The 18,923-nt window shown below is 41.9% G+C and overlaps 1 protein-coding gene across 1 annotated transcript in view; it reads left to right on the forward strand.

Moving 5' to 3' along the window:
• The window catches only part of dgkh (diacylglycerol kinase, eta), an 84,421-nt gene that overhangs the window by 62,984 nt on the left and 2,514 nt on the right, over positions 1–18,923 (forward strand). The window contains exons 15-27 of the mRNA XM_083997039.1: positions 1,844–1,978; positions 3,066–3,183; positions 3,315–3,425; positions 4,872–4,968; positions 6,008–6,115; positions 8,500–8,613; positions 9,191–9,325; positions 9,843–10,003; positions 10,101–10,206; positions 11,029–11,121; positions 11,220–11,339; positions 12,298–12,403; positions 16,622–16,752. Coding sequence (XP_083853165.1) covers positions 1,844–1,978; positions 3,066–3,183; positions 3,315–3,425; positions 4,872–4,968; positions 6,008–6,115; positions 8,500–8,613; positions 9,191–9,325; positions 9,843–10,003; positions 10,101–10,206; positions 11,029–11,121; positions 11,220–11,339; positions 12,298–12,403; positions 16,622–16,752 — 1,535 coding nt within the window. The remainder of the gene's footprint in view (positions 1–1,843; positions 1,979–3,065; positions 3,184–3,314; positions 3,426–4,871; positions 4,969–6,007; positions 6,116–8,499; positions 8,614–9,190; positions 9,326–9,842; positions 10,004–10,100; positions 10,207–11,028; positions 11,122–11,219; positions 11,340–12,297; positions 12,404–16,621; positions 16,753–18,923) is intronic.

The raw sequence follows: 18,923 nt of genomic DNA on the forward strand, positions 1-18,923 counted from the left end.
CTTTGAGCTTTTTGCACAATAATCAGTTTTCCCGGTGCATGTAAACAGCTTCACCCGCTTCATTTCCTTCTGTTACTACATGGTACCAGAGCCACGAAGCTGCAGCAGGGTCAGAGGTCAGTGTGTCGCTCTGTCTGACACACAGCTGCTGTAACATCTGTGTCAGGTGATCCACTTAAAGTCCAGGTGTGAACGAACCCAGGATGCATCTGGAAGTACACTGCGTGCATTTTAATGCCAGATGTGTGTGTGTGTGCATGGCGCGACCTCGGACCTGTTCCCATCCTGCGTTTCAAACCTTCCACTTCCTGGACCCTCATGTGTTCCTTCAACCTGTCCAACCTGTCCAACCTGTTTGATTCCCACGACTCTGTCAACTGTCATTCCTCTCACTTCCTGCTAGATGAACAGATATCCAATCAAACATCGTTGTAGCCAGAAGAACAACAAAGTTATTATAAGGAAAAGTCCTGATTATTCTAGTGTGAAGTGAGTTAAATGTCGCCCCCTTGTGGACGCTGCGCTCTCTGCAGCTGCAGCACAGAGACACCAGACAGACACACAGCTAATGGAAAAAAAAGAAAAAAAAGTGCTGCTGACGCAAATCATGTTTCCTGTCATAAATAAACTCAAGGATTAGTGGTAGTAGGAGGGAGAAGCCCCTTCTCTCCTGTCATGCTCCACCTCTGGCCCCCGGCGGCCGAGCAACGGAAAAACTTCTTTAATAATACAGTAAATGATGGTGGTACCTGTGGAAACTCTGTAAAGTCTTATGTGCATCTGCATGTGCCTTTTGGTGGTTGTTGTGTGTGGATGTGGATGATGCACATGCGTGTTGCTGCGTAAATGCACCACAGGATGTGTTATTGTCTTCAGGGCAGAAGTTCTTCCTGTTTATCATGAGGCTGCTTCCTTCCTTCCACACATCTTTCAGCGCTGGAAGAGCAGGAGGTATCAGTCAAACCCTCGGTTCTGTATCCTCTCCTTGTTTCCTCTGGCTGCCTCCTCACTCCTTCCTGAGCTGGACATGCACCAATCAGAAAACACTCTGAGGATGTGGACAACTCATTTATTCTAGAAACCTGTCAGTCTGTAGATCTGCACTGAAAAAACTCAAAATCTTACCAAGAATATTTGTCTTATTTCTTGTCAAAATGTCATTTCTCGTCAGAATAAATCTAATTATACTTAAAATAGGACTCATCACATTTAAAAAGCAGCTTGTTTTTAGACACTTTTTACTTTTTTCAAGCAAATTTTCTACTTGAAATATGTAGAAAAATCTGATAGTGGAGCAAGTTTCTTATTACAAGCACAAAAAACTTCCTTTCACGGGCAGATTTTTCTACTTATTTCAAGTGAAAATAGACTTGAAATAAGTAAAAAATGATCTAAAAACAAGTTCATTTTTAGGTGATGAGTCTCATTTAAAGTGGAAAGAGATTAGTTTTGACTAGAAATGACACATTTTGACAAGAAATAAGACAAATATTCTTGGAAAGATTTGGAGTTTTTGCAGTGTGCCAGTCCAGTGTGTTTTCTTTTAGAGAGGACTCGACTCCCTGTGGGTGGAAAAAACACACACACACACACAGTCCAGACCGTGTTGTCCTGCGTGGTTCCCGATAAGGCCGTCACTTCCTGTTTTAAACGTCTGCAGGAAGAACAAGCATCGGACCATGAGCCTTTCAGATTAAAAGCTTCTTCAGAAAAATAAACGCACTAAGGCAACAGCAGCACTGCAGGGTCAGAGGTCGTGTTAAACAAACCTGAAACGCTTAAATGTAAAAGTTAATTTTCCATGTGTGTGTGTGTGTGTGTGTGTGTGTGTGTGTGTGTGCAGCTGCGAAGAGTCCGTGTTCTCCGACGGAGCGGAGAGTGAGTCGCAGCACTCAGTCCTACGGCTCCTTCACCATCACACCCTTCACCACCAGCAAGGAGAACCTGCCTGTACTCAACACACGCATCATCTGCCCCGGTAAACACACACACACACACACACACACACACACACACACACACACACACACACACACACACACACACACACACACACACACACACACACACACACACACACACACACACACACACAGTGGTGTAGTCTAATTTGTTGTAGGGGGTATTCTGTTTTTTAGGTGGGTAAACTTTTCATAGACTATAATTAAATTGTTTTGTTGTATTTATATAGTTCATTTCATACCAAGGGGCAACTCAATGTGCTTTATAACATGAAAAATCAACATTTAACTGGAAGAATTGGAAAATGAAAAAAAAAAAAAACAATTAAACAAAAATTATAACACCCAAAATAGTACAAATTAAAACATTAAACATGCAATTAAAAGCAAGAAAAAAGAATAAAAGAAAAAACTTGAAAAAAAAATGTAATAAAAATAAAAACTAGACTAAAATAGAGCATAAAATATGAGTTTGCAGCATGAAATATTGATTTGTATTAAAACAATTAGAGGATTTACAATCCAAGATTAAGATTTAAAGTTCTTTAAAAGAGCTCAGCCATAGACACATGGGAAAAGAAATGTTTTTAACCTGGATTTAAAAGTCTTTACAGTTGGGTCTGATTTCAGTCCTGCTGGTAGACTAAATTTGTAGTGGGTATACTGAAATATTAAAGGGACAGTTCAACATTTTGGGAAATTTTGGCTATCACCATAATCCCTATAGTCATAGCAGTAGGTTCTTTACCTTTAGTTGTCGGTGCATGATGCTTTGAACCTACTGCTATGACTATAGGGGTTATGGTGAGAGGAGAATCTGACTAAATGTTGAACTATCCCTTTAATACATTTTCAATGAGTATACTGAGCATCACATAGACTACACTGCTGCTGCTGCACACGAACAAGACTGAAGGTTTAATATGTCAAAGCTTCTGGACAACTGATTTTCCTTTGGGTGACAGGATGACTCAACTATCGTAACCGTGTGTGTGTGTGTGTGTGTGTGTGTGTGTGTGTGTGTGTGTGTGTGTGTGTGTGTGTGTGTGTGTGTGTGTGTGTGTGTGTGTGTGTGTGTGTGTGTGTGTGTGTGTGTGTGTGTAGGCTTGCGGGCGGGTCTGGCCGCCTCCATCGCCGGCAGCTCCATCATTAGTAAGATGCTGCTGGCGAACATCGACCCCTTCGGCGCCACGCCCTTCATCGACCCCGACCTGGACTCACTGTAAGAGCTGCAACATCTGTAACATCTGTCTCCCTCTGCTCCACTCTGATTGGTTGGTTTGTTTGTTTCTTTGTGAGCTCACTTTACTTTGTGTTTGTGTGTGTGTTTGTGCAACAACAACAACACCACAGAGAGGGCTACATGGAGAAGTGTGTGATGAACAACTACTTTGGCATCGGCCTGGACGCGAAAATCTCCCTGGAGTTCAACAACAAGAGAGAGGAGCATCCAGAGAAATGCAGGTGAGACACACACACACACACACACACACACACCCATCAGGCTCCTCTGCAGCCAAACAGCAACAGACACGCTGACTGACGCCTCTTTTTTCCACCGAGAAGAACCTGGTTCTAGAGCTGCAGCTGAACCGGTTCCAGCCTGCTGCCTCCAAGGAACCACTTTGTTTTTCCACAAACAAGGAGCCGAGTTGGAGTAAAACACAGAGCTCAGTGCATTCAATCAGTGATTCCACCGAGCGTTTCAGTGGCGGTGAACGGCCTGACTTCAGAGTCAGGGCAGACGCACGATAACAGTAACAGTCACCTGTTACCGTGACCACCGGCGCGCTAACGTGTCCACTTACCTTGGTAAAATTGTCCCTAAGCCTACAGTATGTAATTGATGTGTAGGGGTTTAATTGTGAAGTTGGGCTTTTTTATTTCAAGTGGCATTAAAAAAGTCTTGAATTGAACTTGCCTTAAAGGAATAGTTCACCAAAAAATGAAATTCAGTCATTAGTGACTCCCCCTCATGCTGATGAATACACTGGAGTAGTTTTTTATTCCTCAAAGTGCATCTGGAGACCCGGGAGGCCGGTTCCTAGTCCAACCAAAACTTTATATGAGAGTAATAGGGCCCGACACAAAAACGTCCATAAATCTTACTAAACTTATTCGAAACGACGTCATTGACTCAAGTCCGGTCACGTCCGCGTGCATCGCATGAACGCGAGAGCGAGCCCCAGGCAAATTCAATACAGGACGGTTTAGGCTGTAAAATAAAAAAAAATCCTTAATGAGGTTATTTCCAGTGAACTCTGGACTATATCCCTTCAGGACACTTGGATTGCAGTGGACGAGCAGTGTGGAGGAATATTAAATGGTTGTTGTGTAGTTTTATGGAGGTTTTTGTGTCGGGCCCTACAGTATTACTCTCATATAAAGTTTTGGTTGGACTATGAACCGGCCTCCCGGGTCTCCAGACGCACTTTGAGGAATAAAAAACTACTCCGGAGTATTCATGAATTTCATTTTTTGGTGAACTATTCCTTTAAGCTGTAGGAACCCTGGATGAAGCTCTGCGTCTCCTGCTCGCTCCACCGCTGCTGCTTGTTTTCAGGATTTCTCTCTTTACAGTCGGTGCAACTCACTCACTCGCTCGTTGTCAATTTAAAAATGGCGGTTCATTGTTTTCGCTGTTCCTGATTGGTCAGGACAGTAGCCCCGCCCCCAGACCCTCGCGTCATTGGTGCGTCATCATCGGTTCTTAGCTCTGGACCGGCAGTGAGTTGGTGCTTCCTCAGTCTGGAACCAGTTTGGTGGAAAAGGAGCAGCAGTGGAAAGTTGTGTCAAGAAGAGAGTAGAAGTTGTTCAGCTCACTGAGTTTTTGTGTTTCACCCGTTAGTTTGTTTCCACTCTCCTCCGTCGGTCTCTCTCATCCTCATCCTCCTGTTCCTCCCTGTGCAGGAGTCGCACCAAGAACATGATGTGGTACGGTGTCCTGGGCACCAAGGAGCTGCTGCAGAGAACCTACAAGAACCTGGAGCAGAAGGTGCAGCTGGAGGTGAGATGATCTAAACTCTGATCTGCAGCTGGAAGTTGAAGCTCAACATCTGCAGCACTTTTCTAAAATCATGAAGATTAAAGCACACGGAGCCGCCGAGCAGTTGGTGTGTAGATGTGTTGAGGTGTTAGAGATGTCGACCAGAATAAAACCACATCAGGTCCAGAAGCCCCGAGTGAAGAGAGACTTAAACATATTAAGACTATTATAGTTTAAGTCATTTAAAAGAGCATTAAGCTGCTTTAAATGATTTTTTAAAAATGTTGCATGTGGATGCATTTTGCATTGAACCATTGCAGAGCTGGTTTTAGTTTCCACTCTGTTGGATTCCTATTTATATTTGATATTATTTTGGATTTATATATGAATTACGTGATGCAACCTAAATTTTAAGTCGTATTATTTTTCATAAGAATCTGACTATATACAGGAAAATAAATCTGGAATAAATGCAATCCAATTTTGCAATGCAACACCATGTTTCTGGACAAATTTTACATAATTTGTCACATAATTTAGAAAAAAAAAAGGTTTTTGTTTTTGGGATACATCCTGCTCAGTGTTGCCACAATGCGTTAAGATTTAAATATGGAAATACAGCTAAAAATCTATTTCAATTTAATGTTTTCAAAAGAAAGTTTTTTGTTTAAGTACACTTAAATACACTGTAGGTGGATAAACTATTGAATGTTAATTATTCTTTTGTGGTTACACCATTTGACATGTTCAGGGGCTGTTGCGGCTGTCTTTCAAGACTTCAGCCGCTGAGGAACTTAACAAATCTGATGCTTTAGAAACAAGATATTTCTGAGCTGCTCATCATCATCGGATCAGAAATCATCATCGTTCTTGTAGCTTTAATTGTTTCTTTACTTTTGCCTTCATTCAATCTGACCTTAAACTTAAAGGTCAGAGCAGAGGGAGGTGTTGGATGTTGGATGTTCCCCCCCCCCCCCCCCCCCCCCCCCCCCCCCCCCTCCCTCTCTGCAGCAGCAGCTGCAGCTCTGACTGGTTCTTGTCTTGTCTCCTTGTCTCCCAGTGTGACGGTCAGTACATCCCTCTGCCCAGCCTGCAGGGCATCGCCGTGTTGAACATTCCCAGCTATGCCGGCGGGACCAACTTCTGGGGCGGCACCAAGGAGGACGACGTGAGTGACCAGAGAACTGTTCACACTGAACTGTGTGTGATGGGCAGTGTTGGGTAGTAACGCGTTATTAGTAACACTGTTACTTTATTCAGTAACTAATAATGTAACGCGTTGTTTTTTTAAATTCAGTAACTCCGCTTCCGTTACTAAACGCTGCGTTACTCCGTTCCTCTTGGGGAGGTTTTACAACGACACATCGCTCTAGACTGGACAGGTCAGGTCAGGGCATGATGGCAGAGCTACTGTAAGGTAACGTTAGCTAACGCAGCATCCGACACCGAGAGTCACAGCGAGCACACACAAGCACCCACTCCACCTGAGCAGCAGCGGTTGGAGTTCGACAGACAGACTCAAATTATTGACGCCTGAAACGGTAAACACAGCTGATCCATCGAAAAGAAATCGCCACTCGAGACGAGTGAATTTACTTTCCGTCAGATGTATCATGCAGCATGATGATGATGGTAAAATTGTACAGATAAAAACACGTGTTTTTTCATCAGCATCAAACTGAAACGACGGCTAGAGGGGAATCAACCTTTATTATTATTGGGAGCATTGGAAAAACGTATTAAAGTAACGAAAAAGTTATTTTCTCAGTCACGCATTACTTTTTGGTTTAAGTAACTGAGTTACTAACTGAGTTACTTTTTTATGAAGTAACTAGCACAACACTAGTGATGGGATGTTCCCGACTCAGACTCCGACTCTCTGAAGGAAACGGGAGGTGTTTCCTCCTCAGGCTGATGTCAGAAACTGGCCGGACTCTGCTCTCTTTCTGTTCCTCATTCACTCTCTGTCTATTATGGACTATGTGAAGACCTGGGTCCTGGTTTAACAACATGACCCTGTCAGCCTGGAGGAGAGGGGGGGGGCGGGGGGGGATGTGTGTGTGGGGGGGGGGGGGGGGGGGGGTTAGAGAGATGTTGGTGCTTGTTTGTTTAAGGCTCGGAGCACAAGAGCTGCTGAGGGATTAGAGTGTCAGTTTGCACACACACACTTAAACACATGCATGCACGCACACCCCCCCCAGTGAGCCCCTGCAGAGGTTACCCTTGGACACACACACACACACACACACACACACACACACACACACACACACACACACACACACACACATACAGTATGTGCATTTGCTGTTATGTAAGTGTTTTGCTGGAGAGGAGGAAACCGAAGCAGAGAGAGAGAGAGAGGACACAGAGTTAAACTTAGTCATCAAGAGCACGCACATACAGTAGGCTACACACACACAACCACACACACACACACAGACAGACACACACATAGAGTCATCAGTTGGGTCTAATCTTACATTTTCACCACCAAACCTGCTAATAAAGGGAACGTTGTGTCTCCTGATCAACATGTTGTCGCTATAAAAAGCCGAATATTCAGCAGAACTTCTTCCTGCCAGAACTTGGTGTAGGTTTCCCTCTAGTGGTCAAAACCCCTGATGACACACACACACACACAGACACACACACACAGACATCAGATCATCTTCCCCTCATGGTTTCATCCCAGCTCTTGTTTTTCCGCTGACTCTTCGTTGCTTCGACCTTTTCATTGGCAGTTTTTTGTTTTGTTTTGTTTTGTTTTCTGGGGGCAGAGAGAGTCGATACCGACACTTGTTGCGACGGCCTCCTCTTTCAGAAACGATGCATTTCTCTCTCAGGCGCCGACTAAACTGAGCTGACAGGAGAGGAAAAGTCTCCTCTGAGGGTCAGAGATCCCCCTCCCCCTCCCCCGTCACAGTGGCTGTACAGGACGACTGAAGAATAATTGATGTTTTGTGTTTAAATGACTAATGCACTGCAAAAACTCAAAATCTTACCAAGAATATTTGTCTTATTTCTAGTCAAAACAAATCTCATTATACCTAAAATATGTATATTTATACATATACATAAAAAAAAGTAGCTTGTTTTTAGACACTTTTTATTTATTTCAAGTCTATTTTCATTTGAAATAAGTAGAAACATCTGATAGTGGAGCAAGTTTTTCTTTCTTATTACAAGCACAAAAAACTTCCTTTCACTGGCAGATTTTTCTACTTATTTCAAGTGAAAATTTGTTTGAAACAAGTGAAAATGATCTAAAAACAATTTAATTTTTAGGTGATGAGTCTTATTTAAAGTGGAAAGAGATTAGTTTTGACTAGAAATGAGACATTTTGACAAGAAATAAGATTAATATTCTTGGAAAGATTTTGAGTTTTTGCAGTGTGCTGACTGCTGAGCTCCTCCCAGGATTTCCTTTAGATCTAATTGAGTTCATATATCAATATATTAACATTTTTGTCATAATTCAGTCAGACTGGGGAAACTGCTGTATACTGTATGTTCAGGTTTAGTTTAATGCCTCTACTCTGTGTCGTCCAGATCTTCTGCGCTCCGTCGTTTGACGATAAGATCCTGGAGGTGGTGGCGGTGTTTGGCAGCATGCAGATGGCCGTGTCCAGAGTCATCAAGCTGCAGCACCACCGCATCGCACAGGTCAGAACACACAACAAACACCGTATATATATGGGTTACATTACTTCGATTACAAGCACTTTTGATCTCTGAAATCTTTAAAAAATAAACTTCTTTAAACTCAAAAGCTTTCCGATGTGGACAGGAACAAAGATCTTAGCTGATGACAATTTAGATGGTGACAATTTTTACTTTTTGGAGCAAAAGTTAGTTAAGTTTTAGACCGGTTCACATAACTCAGTAGCCACATAAGCGATATTTACCTATAAAAAATGTTCTAATTCCCCAAATACAAACCAAATGAATTTGAAATGTGTTTTTAAAAAGTTATTATGTTACAATGCAAAGTGAAGTTTTAATGATTTAACTTTTTTTTTATTACTTTACTATGAAGATAGGAATTCTTGCATATTTGGATTTTCAACATGCAAAAGAAAATACAATTATTGTTTTTTCTGAAATGTATTTTTTCTTGAAAATTCACCCTGAGAACAGAAAAACTGCCCTAATTGAAGAATCACCCCTATACAATAAGTAAAAAAAACACACACATGAGTGTATCTGTGGGTTTAATCTGTTGTTTCTTGTCCCGACCCAGTGTCGGACGGTGAAGATCACCATCCTGGGCGATGAGGGCGTTCCCATCCAGGTGGACGGAGAGGCCTGGATTCAGCCACCGGGGGTCATCAAGATCCAGCACAAGAACCGAGCCCAGATGTTGACCAGAGACCGGGTGAGACTCCACACGGGGAGTAGAGGTGGTGGGAGAGGAGATCCTCTGGTAGAAGACTGCAAAAACTCAAACTCTTACCAAGAATATTTGTCTTATTTCTAGTCAAAATGTAATTTCTAGTCAAAACAAATCTCATTATACTTAAAATAGGACTCATCAAATAAAAAGTAGCTTGTTTTTAGACACTTTTTACTTATTTCAAGTCTATTTTCACTTGAAATAAGTAGAAAAATCTGATAGTGGAGCAAGTTTTTCTTCCTTATTACAAGCACAAAAAACTTCATTTCACTGGAAGATTTTTCTACTTATTTCAAGTGAAAATTAGTTTGAAACAAGTGAAATGATCTAAAAACAAGTTAATTTGTAGGTGATGAGTCTTATTTTAAGTGGAAAGAGTTTAGTTTTGACTAGAAATGAGACATTTTGACAAGAAATAAGACAAATATTCTTGGAGAGATTTTGAGTTTTTGCAGTGTAGATCTGTTTAAACATGGCATTACCTCATTTTCCTCTGCAGGCGTTTGAGAACACGTTGAAGTCGTGGGAGGACAAGCTGAAGTACGACAAGGCTCCTCTGCGGCCTCACCTCTACCCGCAGCAGTCGGTGGACCTGGCCACGGAGGAGGAGGCGGGGATGGTGCAGATGTGCGCCCGAGCAGCAGAGGAGCTCATCACCAGGTGAACATCATGATGAAGTGGTGTGTGTGTGTGTGAAGGAGGTTTAATATCAACCATGTCTTCTGATCTGACATGAGCTGTGTGTGTGTGATGACAGGATATGTGAGGCTGCAAAGACCAACGGGCTTCTGGAGCAGGAGCTGGCTCACGCTGTCAACGCTGCGTCCCACGCCATCAACAAGACACACCCCAAGTTCCCAGAGGTGAGCAGCCGAAGATCAAGAGTTTCTTAATGTTGGATCTGTAATCAAACACCAGAGAAGCTGCAGGTTTAGTTTGAATCCATTCCTCAAATCTTATTAAAAAGTAAAGAAATCACTTACTAACCTGCCACTAGAGGTCACTAAAGCAGAGATTTAAGTTAAAGATGCTGCACACAAGGGAGCTGTGATATTTCTACCATTAAAAGATAATAATGTCACAGCACAAATGACCCACAGTAGAATAAAATAGAATAGAATAGAGTTTTATTGTCATAATGAAATGAAACACTGTTTAGCAGCTCCCTTCCACTGCAGAAGTGCAGTGCAAGAAATATAAAGAAGCACAATGATAGTATGTTGTTAGCAAAGCAGGTGGCTGTTCAACTGTTGGGCACGTTACTTTAAAAAAGTAATTAGTTATAGTTACTTGTTACTTCTCCTCAAAAAGTAACTGAGTTACTACATTATAAAAGTAACTAATTACCAGAAAAAGTAACTTTTGCCTTACTTTTTAAATAAAATGCTCAAATATGTCACATTTTTTTGGAATCGCCCCCTAAACTCCCGTTTATCTGGAACTAACCAACTCACTCAGTAGTATCCCTCCACACAGACAGGCTTCGCGACGCGCTGTATCACGAGGCGGAGTGATACAGTGCAAGCATTGCAGAGCCTGTGTGAGTTGGTTAATTCCAGATAAACAGCTTTTCTCCGACCAGCTGATGTGTATATATAACGGTGCATCTTATTGTCAGTAACAGTAACAGCGTCATTGTAGTGTGAGATTTTACTGAGTTGTTCTTGTTGTCATCTTGTTTCCAGAATCTGACCAGGAACACGGCGATCGAGGTGGCGAGCACCGTCAAGGCTCTGTACAACGAGACCGAGTCTCTGCTGCTGGGAAGAGTCTCTCTTGTCAGTTCCTCTCACTTCTCTGGTCTTAATGACTCTAATACTTCTACTCATATTATATAATAACACTGTGTGTGTGTTGTTTCGTCCCGTCTCCGTAGCAACTGGACCCCCCGGAGGAGGATTTGCTGTCCGGCGCTCTGCAGAGTGTGGAGCTGGAACTGGCTAAACTGGGAGAGATCCCGTGGCTCTACCACATCCTGCAGCCCAACGACGAGGAGGTAAGCAGCCTCAACACACACACACATATACACATTTACACACACACAGACACATACACACACACACACCAACACTGACACTGCTGCCCCACAAAGGCAACTCGGTGAGCTTTACGTAAAAACAACAATCAGTGATACAAAGAAATCAGACACGTTAAAAACAAGAGTTTAGAAGAAAATAGTGAAAACAAAATAAACAGGAAAGTGACAGAAAACAAGAGGCTAGACCGATGTACACCACAAAACAAGATCATAATAATTATATAAATTAGCATTATTTATTATTATTGAACTCAACCATAAGCACAACCTGGATTTAAAAACAGTCACATTTGCAGCAGTAGGTAACTACAGCAGAGACTCAAGTTAAAACACAAAGAGAAAAGGGCTCAGGGTTCATTTTAAGTCTTATTATTCATATATATACAGTATATATATAGAACAAACTCAGTCTGTGTCTGTCTCAGCTTCTTTATCAGTTTTAGTTTGTTTATTGAAAATTACTTCACTTTAATTTTTAGTCACAGTCAGTCAATGTTTCTGTGCTTGTTTCTATGGATATTTAAACAATACATTACATCTAAGTATTTGGGTTATTATGGGTCATTAAATCCACTAAATCAGATGAAATCCAATGAAAAATGAGAAGGAAGCTACTGAGAAAAACCAAATTAAACTGAATTGTGAATGAACATGAATTTTTGGAAAAATTTCAAGAATTTCTGGAAAAAATGTAATCATTCTGGAAAAAAAAACGTTGGGACCCAGACCCCCACTTTGAGAACCACTGTTATAGAGTGTAATTAGATGTTTTTGCGTGTTGCCTTTGTGGGGCCACACACACACACACACACACACACACACACACACCCACACTGTGTCTGTGGTTGGCTCCAGGAAAGCAGAGAGCTGAGTCGCTACATGAAAAAGCTATAGGTTGACTGTGCTTATGTACCAGGACCACTCTCTGGGTTACGGCAAGAGGAACAGTCGCAGCAGCATGTTCCGCATTGTCCCCAAGTTCAAGAAGGAGAAGGCGGCCAAGAAGACCAGTCCGCAGTCAGGTAGGGGCCACGGGGACAGACAGACGGGACGTACGGTCACAGAGAGACGACGCCGTCCACACTCACTCACACTGACACAGTTATTATACATCACCGCAGTCACTTAATGCATACTGGTTCCCATGGTTTCCATTCATCTGGATGAAACTCAACAGAAATGTCTTATATGTCCATCTCTGTCTCCACCGTTTGAGCTTTTAATGACATCATCACATCGCGCCCCCTTGTTCTTCGTCTTCTGTGGTTTAATGACACACGAATGGAGCCACAAACTGTTTAATTTCTACAGTAATATTCAACAAGCATCTATTGACGTTGGCATCACGGATTTAGCTTTTCCCTCTTCCTCATAAGGTGCATGTGGTATTATTAAATTATATTTAGGCTGTTACTTTAATTAATAGTGTCATCAAATGATCAGAAAAAGGACAATTAAATCGTTAATCGAAATTATTTGTGCAGCAAATTATGATCGTCAACCAAACTTTCATGATTGTGACTGACAGCCGTATAGCTACACGATTGGTTCCTGCTTTTATTTTGAAAGGATGGTAGCATTAGATCAAAAAGCTACACGATTGGTTCCTGCTTTTATTTTGAAAGGACGGTAGCGTTAAATCAAAAAGCTACATGATTGGTTCCTGCTTTTATTTTGAAAGGATGGCAGCGTTAAATCAAAAAGCTACACGATTGGTTCCTGCTTTTATTTTGAAAGGATGTTAGCGTTAAATGAAAAGGCTACATGACTGGTTCCTGCTTTTATTTTGAAAGGATGGTAGCATTACAGTAAATCAAAAAGCTACACGATTGGTTCCTGCTTTTATTTTGAAAGGATGGTAGCATTACAGTAAATCAAAAAGCTACACGATTGGTTCCTGCTTTTATTTTAAAAGGATGGTACCGTTAAATCAAAAAGCTACACGATTGGTTCCTGCTTTTATTTTGAAAGGATGGCAGCGTTAAATCAAAAAGCTACATGATTGGTTCCTGCTTTTATTTTGAAAGGATGGTAGCATTAAACCAAAAAAGCTACAGGATTGGTTCCTGCTTTTATTTTGAAAGGATGGTAGCGTTAGATCAAAAAGCGACACGATTGGTTCCTGCTTTTATTTTGAAAGGATGGTAGCATTTAAATCGAAAAGCTACACGACTGGTTCCTGCTTTTATTTTGAAAGGATGGTAGCGTTAGATCAAAAAGCGACACGATTGGTTCCTGCTTTTAGTTTGAAAGGATGTTAGCATTAAATCAAAAAGCTACACGACTGGTTCCTGCTTTTATTTTGAAAGGATAGCAGCATTAAATCAAAAAGCTACACGATTGGTTCCTGCTTTTATTTTGAAAGGATGGTAGCATTAAATCAAAAAGCTACGCGATTGGTTCCTGCTTTTATTTTGAAAGGATAGCAGCATTAAATCAAAAAGCTACATGACTGGTTCCTGCTTTTATTTTGAAAGGATGGTAGCATTAAATCAAAAAGCTACACGATTGGTTCCTGCTTTTATTTTGAAAGGACGGTAGCATTAAATCAAAAAGCTACAGGACTGGTTCCTGCTTTTATTTTGAAAGGACGGCAGCATTAAATCAAAAAGATACACGATTGGTTCCTGCTTTTATTTTGAAAGGATGGTAGCATTGAATCAAAAAGCTACACGATTGGTTCCTGCTTTTATTTTGAAAGGATGGTAGCATTAAATCAAAAAGCTACACGATTGGTTCCTGCTTTTATTTTGAAAGGATGGTAGCATTACATCAAAACGCTACAGGATTGGTTCCTGCTTTTACTTTGAAAGGATGGTAGCATTGAATCAAAAAGCTACACGATTGGTTCCTGCTTTTATTTTGAAAGGATGGTAGCATTAGATCAAAAAGCGACACGATTGGTTCCTGCTTTTATTTTGAAAGGGTGGTAGCATTAAATCAAAACGCTACAGGATTGGTTCCTGCTTTTATTTTGAAAGGACGGTAGCATTAAATCAAAACGCTACAGGATTGGTTCCTGCTTTTATTTTGAAAGGATGGTAGCATTAAATCAAAAAGCTACATGATTGGTTCCTGCTTTTATTTTGAAAGGATGGTAGCATGAGATCAAAAAGCTACAGGATTGGTTCCTGCTTTTATTTTGAAAGGATGGTAGCATTAAATCAAAAAGCTACATGATTGGTTCATGCTTTTATTTTGAAGGATGGTAGCATGAGATCAAAAAGCTACACGATTGGTTCCTGCTTTTATTTTGAAAGGATGGTAGCGTTAAATCAAAAAGCTCAATCGTGTAGCTTTTTGATTTAATGCTGCCATCCTTTCAAAATAAAAGCAGGAACCAATCGTGTAGCTTTTGTTCCTGATTTTATTTTGAAAGGACGGTAGCATTAAATCGAATAATTTTAACATTTCAGAGCGATTAAGACCCGATGTTACTTAACCACTGATACTGTACAACTCATAAAGATGATGACGATGAAGATGCATCACCTCACCTTGCGCACACACACACACACACACACACACACCCTCGTCCGCTCCATCCATCCATCATCCATCCATCCATCCATCCATCCATCCATCCTGCTCTCAGCCGCCACTTCAGACGAAGTCACGGCACAAACTCAGGAGAGGAACGAGGCTGCAGCGAGGAAACAACATGAACACTTTAATAATAATCAGTCTGTTAATTAATTAGTTAGTTAGACAAACTTTTTAAAATATTAACAGCAGCAGCAGCAGAGAGAAGTGAACCAGAGTCAGATCAGGAGACAGTGAAGCTCTTCCTCCTCTCGTTGCCGGCTGGTTCCTGCTGTATTTTCCCGCCTCCCTTCACCTGCTCCCACTTTTCTCTGTGTGTTTCTGATCTGAGTCCACCGTAGTTCAGTATGTACACAGTATATATGCATGCTCCCCCTCTTCCTCCTCCTCTTCCTCCTCTTCTTCCTCCAGTCGTCCTGGAAACGCCGTCGGCCATGTTCTCACCACACTCTTCCTTCCTCCTCCTCCTCTTCCTCCTTCGCCAGCAGCTGCCGCCACCTCCGCTCTCCCTATTCTCTTCCTTCCCTTTTGTTATTTATTTATTTCTCCTTCATCTTTTCCTTCAGTGATTTACCACAATTCACAATTTGTGTGACGACATGTCCACACTGCAAAAACTCAAAATCTTACCAAAAGTATTTGTCTTATTTCTAGTCAAAACAAATCTCATTATACTTAAAATAAGACTCATCACATTAAAAAGTAGCTTGTTTTTAGACACTTTTTGCTTATTTCAAGCAGATTTTCACTTGAAATAAGTAGAAAAATCTGATAGTGGAGCAAGTTTTTCTTTCTTATTACAAGCACAAAAAACTTGCTTTCATTGGCAGATTTTTCTACTTATTTCAAGTGAAAATTAGTTTGAAACAAGTGAAAATTATCTAAAAACAAGTTGATTTTTAGGTGATGAGTCTTATTTTAAGTGGAAAGAGATTAGTTTTGACCAGAAATGAAACATTATCATTTAAAGCAGATATCAGCTTCACGGCCGTTTCGGCTAATGCTGCGTTCAAGGCAGGCTTTTGAAACCGTAAGTTACAGCTTCAAGTCACAACTACGACTTGGTAGCGTTCCAGGTAACCCGTAGCTCGTGTTTTTACCATCCTGTTGTCTGTGAAAGTTCCCTATAACGGCCACTCGTAACTTCCGACCCGTGAACTCGTACCAGATCGAACTGGTATGACTTCACAGGAAGGAAAAACACAAAGTACGAGTTTCTTTGAACGCACCATGAGTTAGCAGCCCCCGCCCTTGTCAGGCATCAATTGGTCCTCGTGCTACGTCACCACATTCACGCGCATCCCTTGGCTGCACACACAGCCCTTCATGCCGTTCTCTCTCCTCATTGGATAACACTTGTATCCCACAAGGAAAATTTTCTCCTCGGGTTACAGCAGAGCAGAGTGACGGAGAGACTCGTGTTTAGGCTGAAATACTTCATGTAAGTGATTGCTGACGGAAAATAGGACTATTTAGGACTTATATTAACAAAAACATTCCACTGATATCTGCTTTAATTATACAAATATTCTTGGAAAGATTTTGAGTTTTTGCAGTGCAGGAGCTCGAGAGAGAGAGAGCGATGGTGTGTGTGTGTGTGTGTGTGAATACCTGTGAGGCGCTCTGAGCCTCTCTCTGCTCTGCTCCATGTGTGTGTGTGTTGTGTGTTGTGTTGTGTGTCTGGTGTGTGTGTGTAGTGGAGCGGTGGGGCACAGAGGAGGTGGGCGTCTGGCTGGAGCAGCTGAGTCTGGGCGAGTACAGAGACACCTTCACCCGACACGACATCCGCGGCTCCGAGCTGCTGCACCTGGAGAGGAGGGACCTGAAGGTACACACACACACACAACACACACACACACACACACACACACCTGTTCACACACCTGTTCACACACCTGTTCACACACCTGTCACCCTCCAGTGTGAACCCTCTGCTCCAACCCACTCTCTCTCTCTGTCTCTCTGTCTCTCTGTCTTCCTCCTGTCCTCTCCTCCTCTCGTGCTGCGCTGCATCGCTCTGCTTGGCTTCTTCTCCTTCTTCTGTCTGGTGGTTGCTTTGTGAAAGAGACTCGCTGTGACCCACTAACACTGTCTCTGCTGAGGGGGGGAGGGGGGAGGAGAGGGGGAGGAGGGGAGGAGGAGAGGGGAGTGAAGCCCAGTAGAGAAGAGAAAGAAAGATGCAGCCAGAAGAAGAAGCAGAGTTATGATGAACAGATCGCTCATGACGATCAAAGAGGACAAGTCTTTGCGATTGTATTCCGAAATGCAATATTACTGTGTATTCAATGGCGGCCATCTTGAAAAATGGCCACCATCTTTAATTTTTAGGTGGCTAACGGGTTTTATCAAAAGAGCAATCCCCAAGGAGTAGCCTATGTCTGCCAATTTTGGTGCTTGTTTCCAGAAATGAAGGATTATTACAGTTATCTGCCCCACTATGACGCCTCGACTTAGTTTCTGTGTTTGCACACGGACCACAGAACAACCGCTGGATCACCTGGATGACTGGAGAACAGTTACTCATCCTAAAGACAAGTGAAAAACCAAGAACTTTATATTAATACCATTTCCGATTTACCTGCACTGCCAGTCAGAAGTTTGGACAGTGGACACACCTTCTGATTCAGTGGGTTTTCTTTATTTTTATCACTCTCTACATTGTAAATTCAAACTGAAGACATGGAACTCTCTGGGGTTCTGTAGTAAACACAAAAGTGTTATCTGTCACCGGACCTAAACCCGACTGAGATGCTAAAAGGTAAAACAGCAACAAGGTCTCAGCTCCTCTGGGAACTCCTTCAACACTGTCGGAGAACAAAAACCATCCAGGTGACGATTCGACCTCATGAAGCTGACGACTGAATCTAAAGTGTGTGAAGAGCTGCCATCAAAGCAAACGGAGGATACTTTGAAAAATATAAAAATCTAAAACAGCTTTCTTTAACACTTGTTTTGTTTACTACATAACTCCATATGAGTTCCTTCATAGTTTTAATGTCTTCAGTTTGAATCTACAATGTAGAAAGTAATGAAAATAAAGAAAGACCATTGTGTCCAAACTGGCAGTGTATATGAAGATATCAGATATCTGTATCTTCTGCAGTAAAACCAGAAAAGTTGATCCAACAACACACCAGGAAAATGAGGGTTAAAGGGATACTTCACCCAAAATCAATAATTCACCAATCATCTACTCACCATCATGCCAAGGAAGGGTTTGAAGAACTTCAGGACACTTGGGTCAGTACAGACGAGCAGTATGGAGGTACAGTATCTGGATGTTTCATAGTGTGTGTTTTGGACGATTCAAAAGTGAACTCTATCTGCCGCCATTATATGAAAATCCGTTGCCAGCCATAACTCTGAAAGTTCTCCAACCCCTTCCTTGGCATGATGGTGAGTAGACAATTGGTGAATTATCGATTTTGGGTGAAGTATCCCTTTAAAGAGAGTAAACTGTTTGTTACACGTTATAAACATATCATAATCAAAGAGCCATAAAGTCTCGTCCACATCGTCTTATAACTGACTTACAAAGCATTAGTAGTAGAGTGATTAACCATTAATTATAGTTTTCCATTCATAAATTATGACAGATCATTTATCTGTAGTTATTGACTCAACAGCTTCAGATGACCAACGTTACATCCTCAGGTTCCCATCGTTATAGTAACCAGATGTCCAGATGTTTCTGAACGACCACACGAACGTCTGTGGTCTGGTCCAACGTCACATGATTCAACATTTTACACAGTTTTCCTTGTGGCGGCGGCGGCGGTGGCGGTGACACAAACGGAAAATCCCCCCCACACCTCACCTCAACCTCTTTAACCACTTATTCTATTAGACACTACAGTCAGTTCCCAGTCCCCGGGGTTACCGCGGCAACGTCGTGTCATCCTCCCACCTACCTACCTTTAAAAACCACAGGAAGCATCACACCTGAGGCCACGCCCCCCGGTGATGTCACAGCGCAGTGACACGGCCAGGAGTCACATG

The sequence above is a fragment of the Trachurus trachurus genome (genome assembly GCF_905171665.1).
Source record: "Trachurus trachurus genome assembly, chromosome: 21".
In the NCBI taxonomy this organism is placed as follows: domain Eukaryota; kingdom Metazoa; phylum Chordata; class Actinopteri; order Carangiformes; family Carangidae; genus Trachurus; species Trachurus trachurus.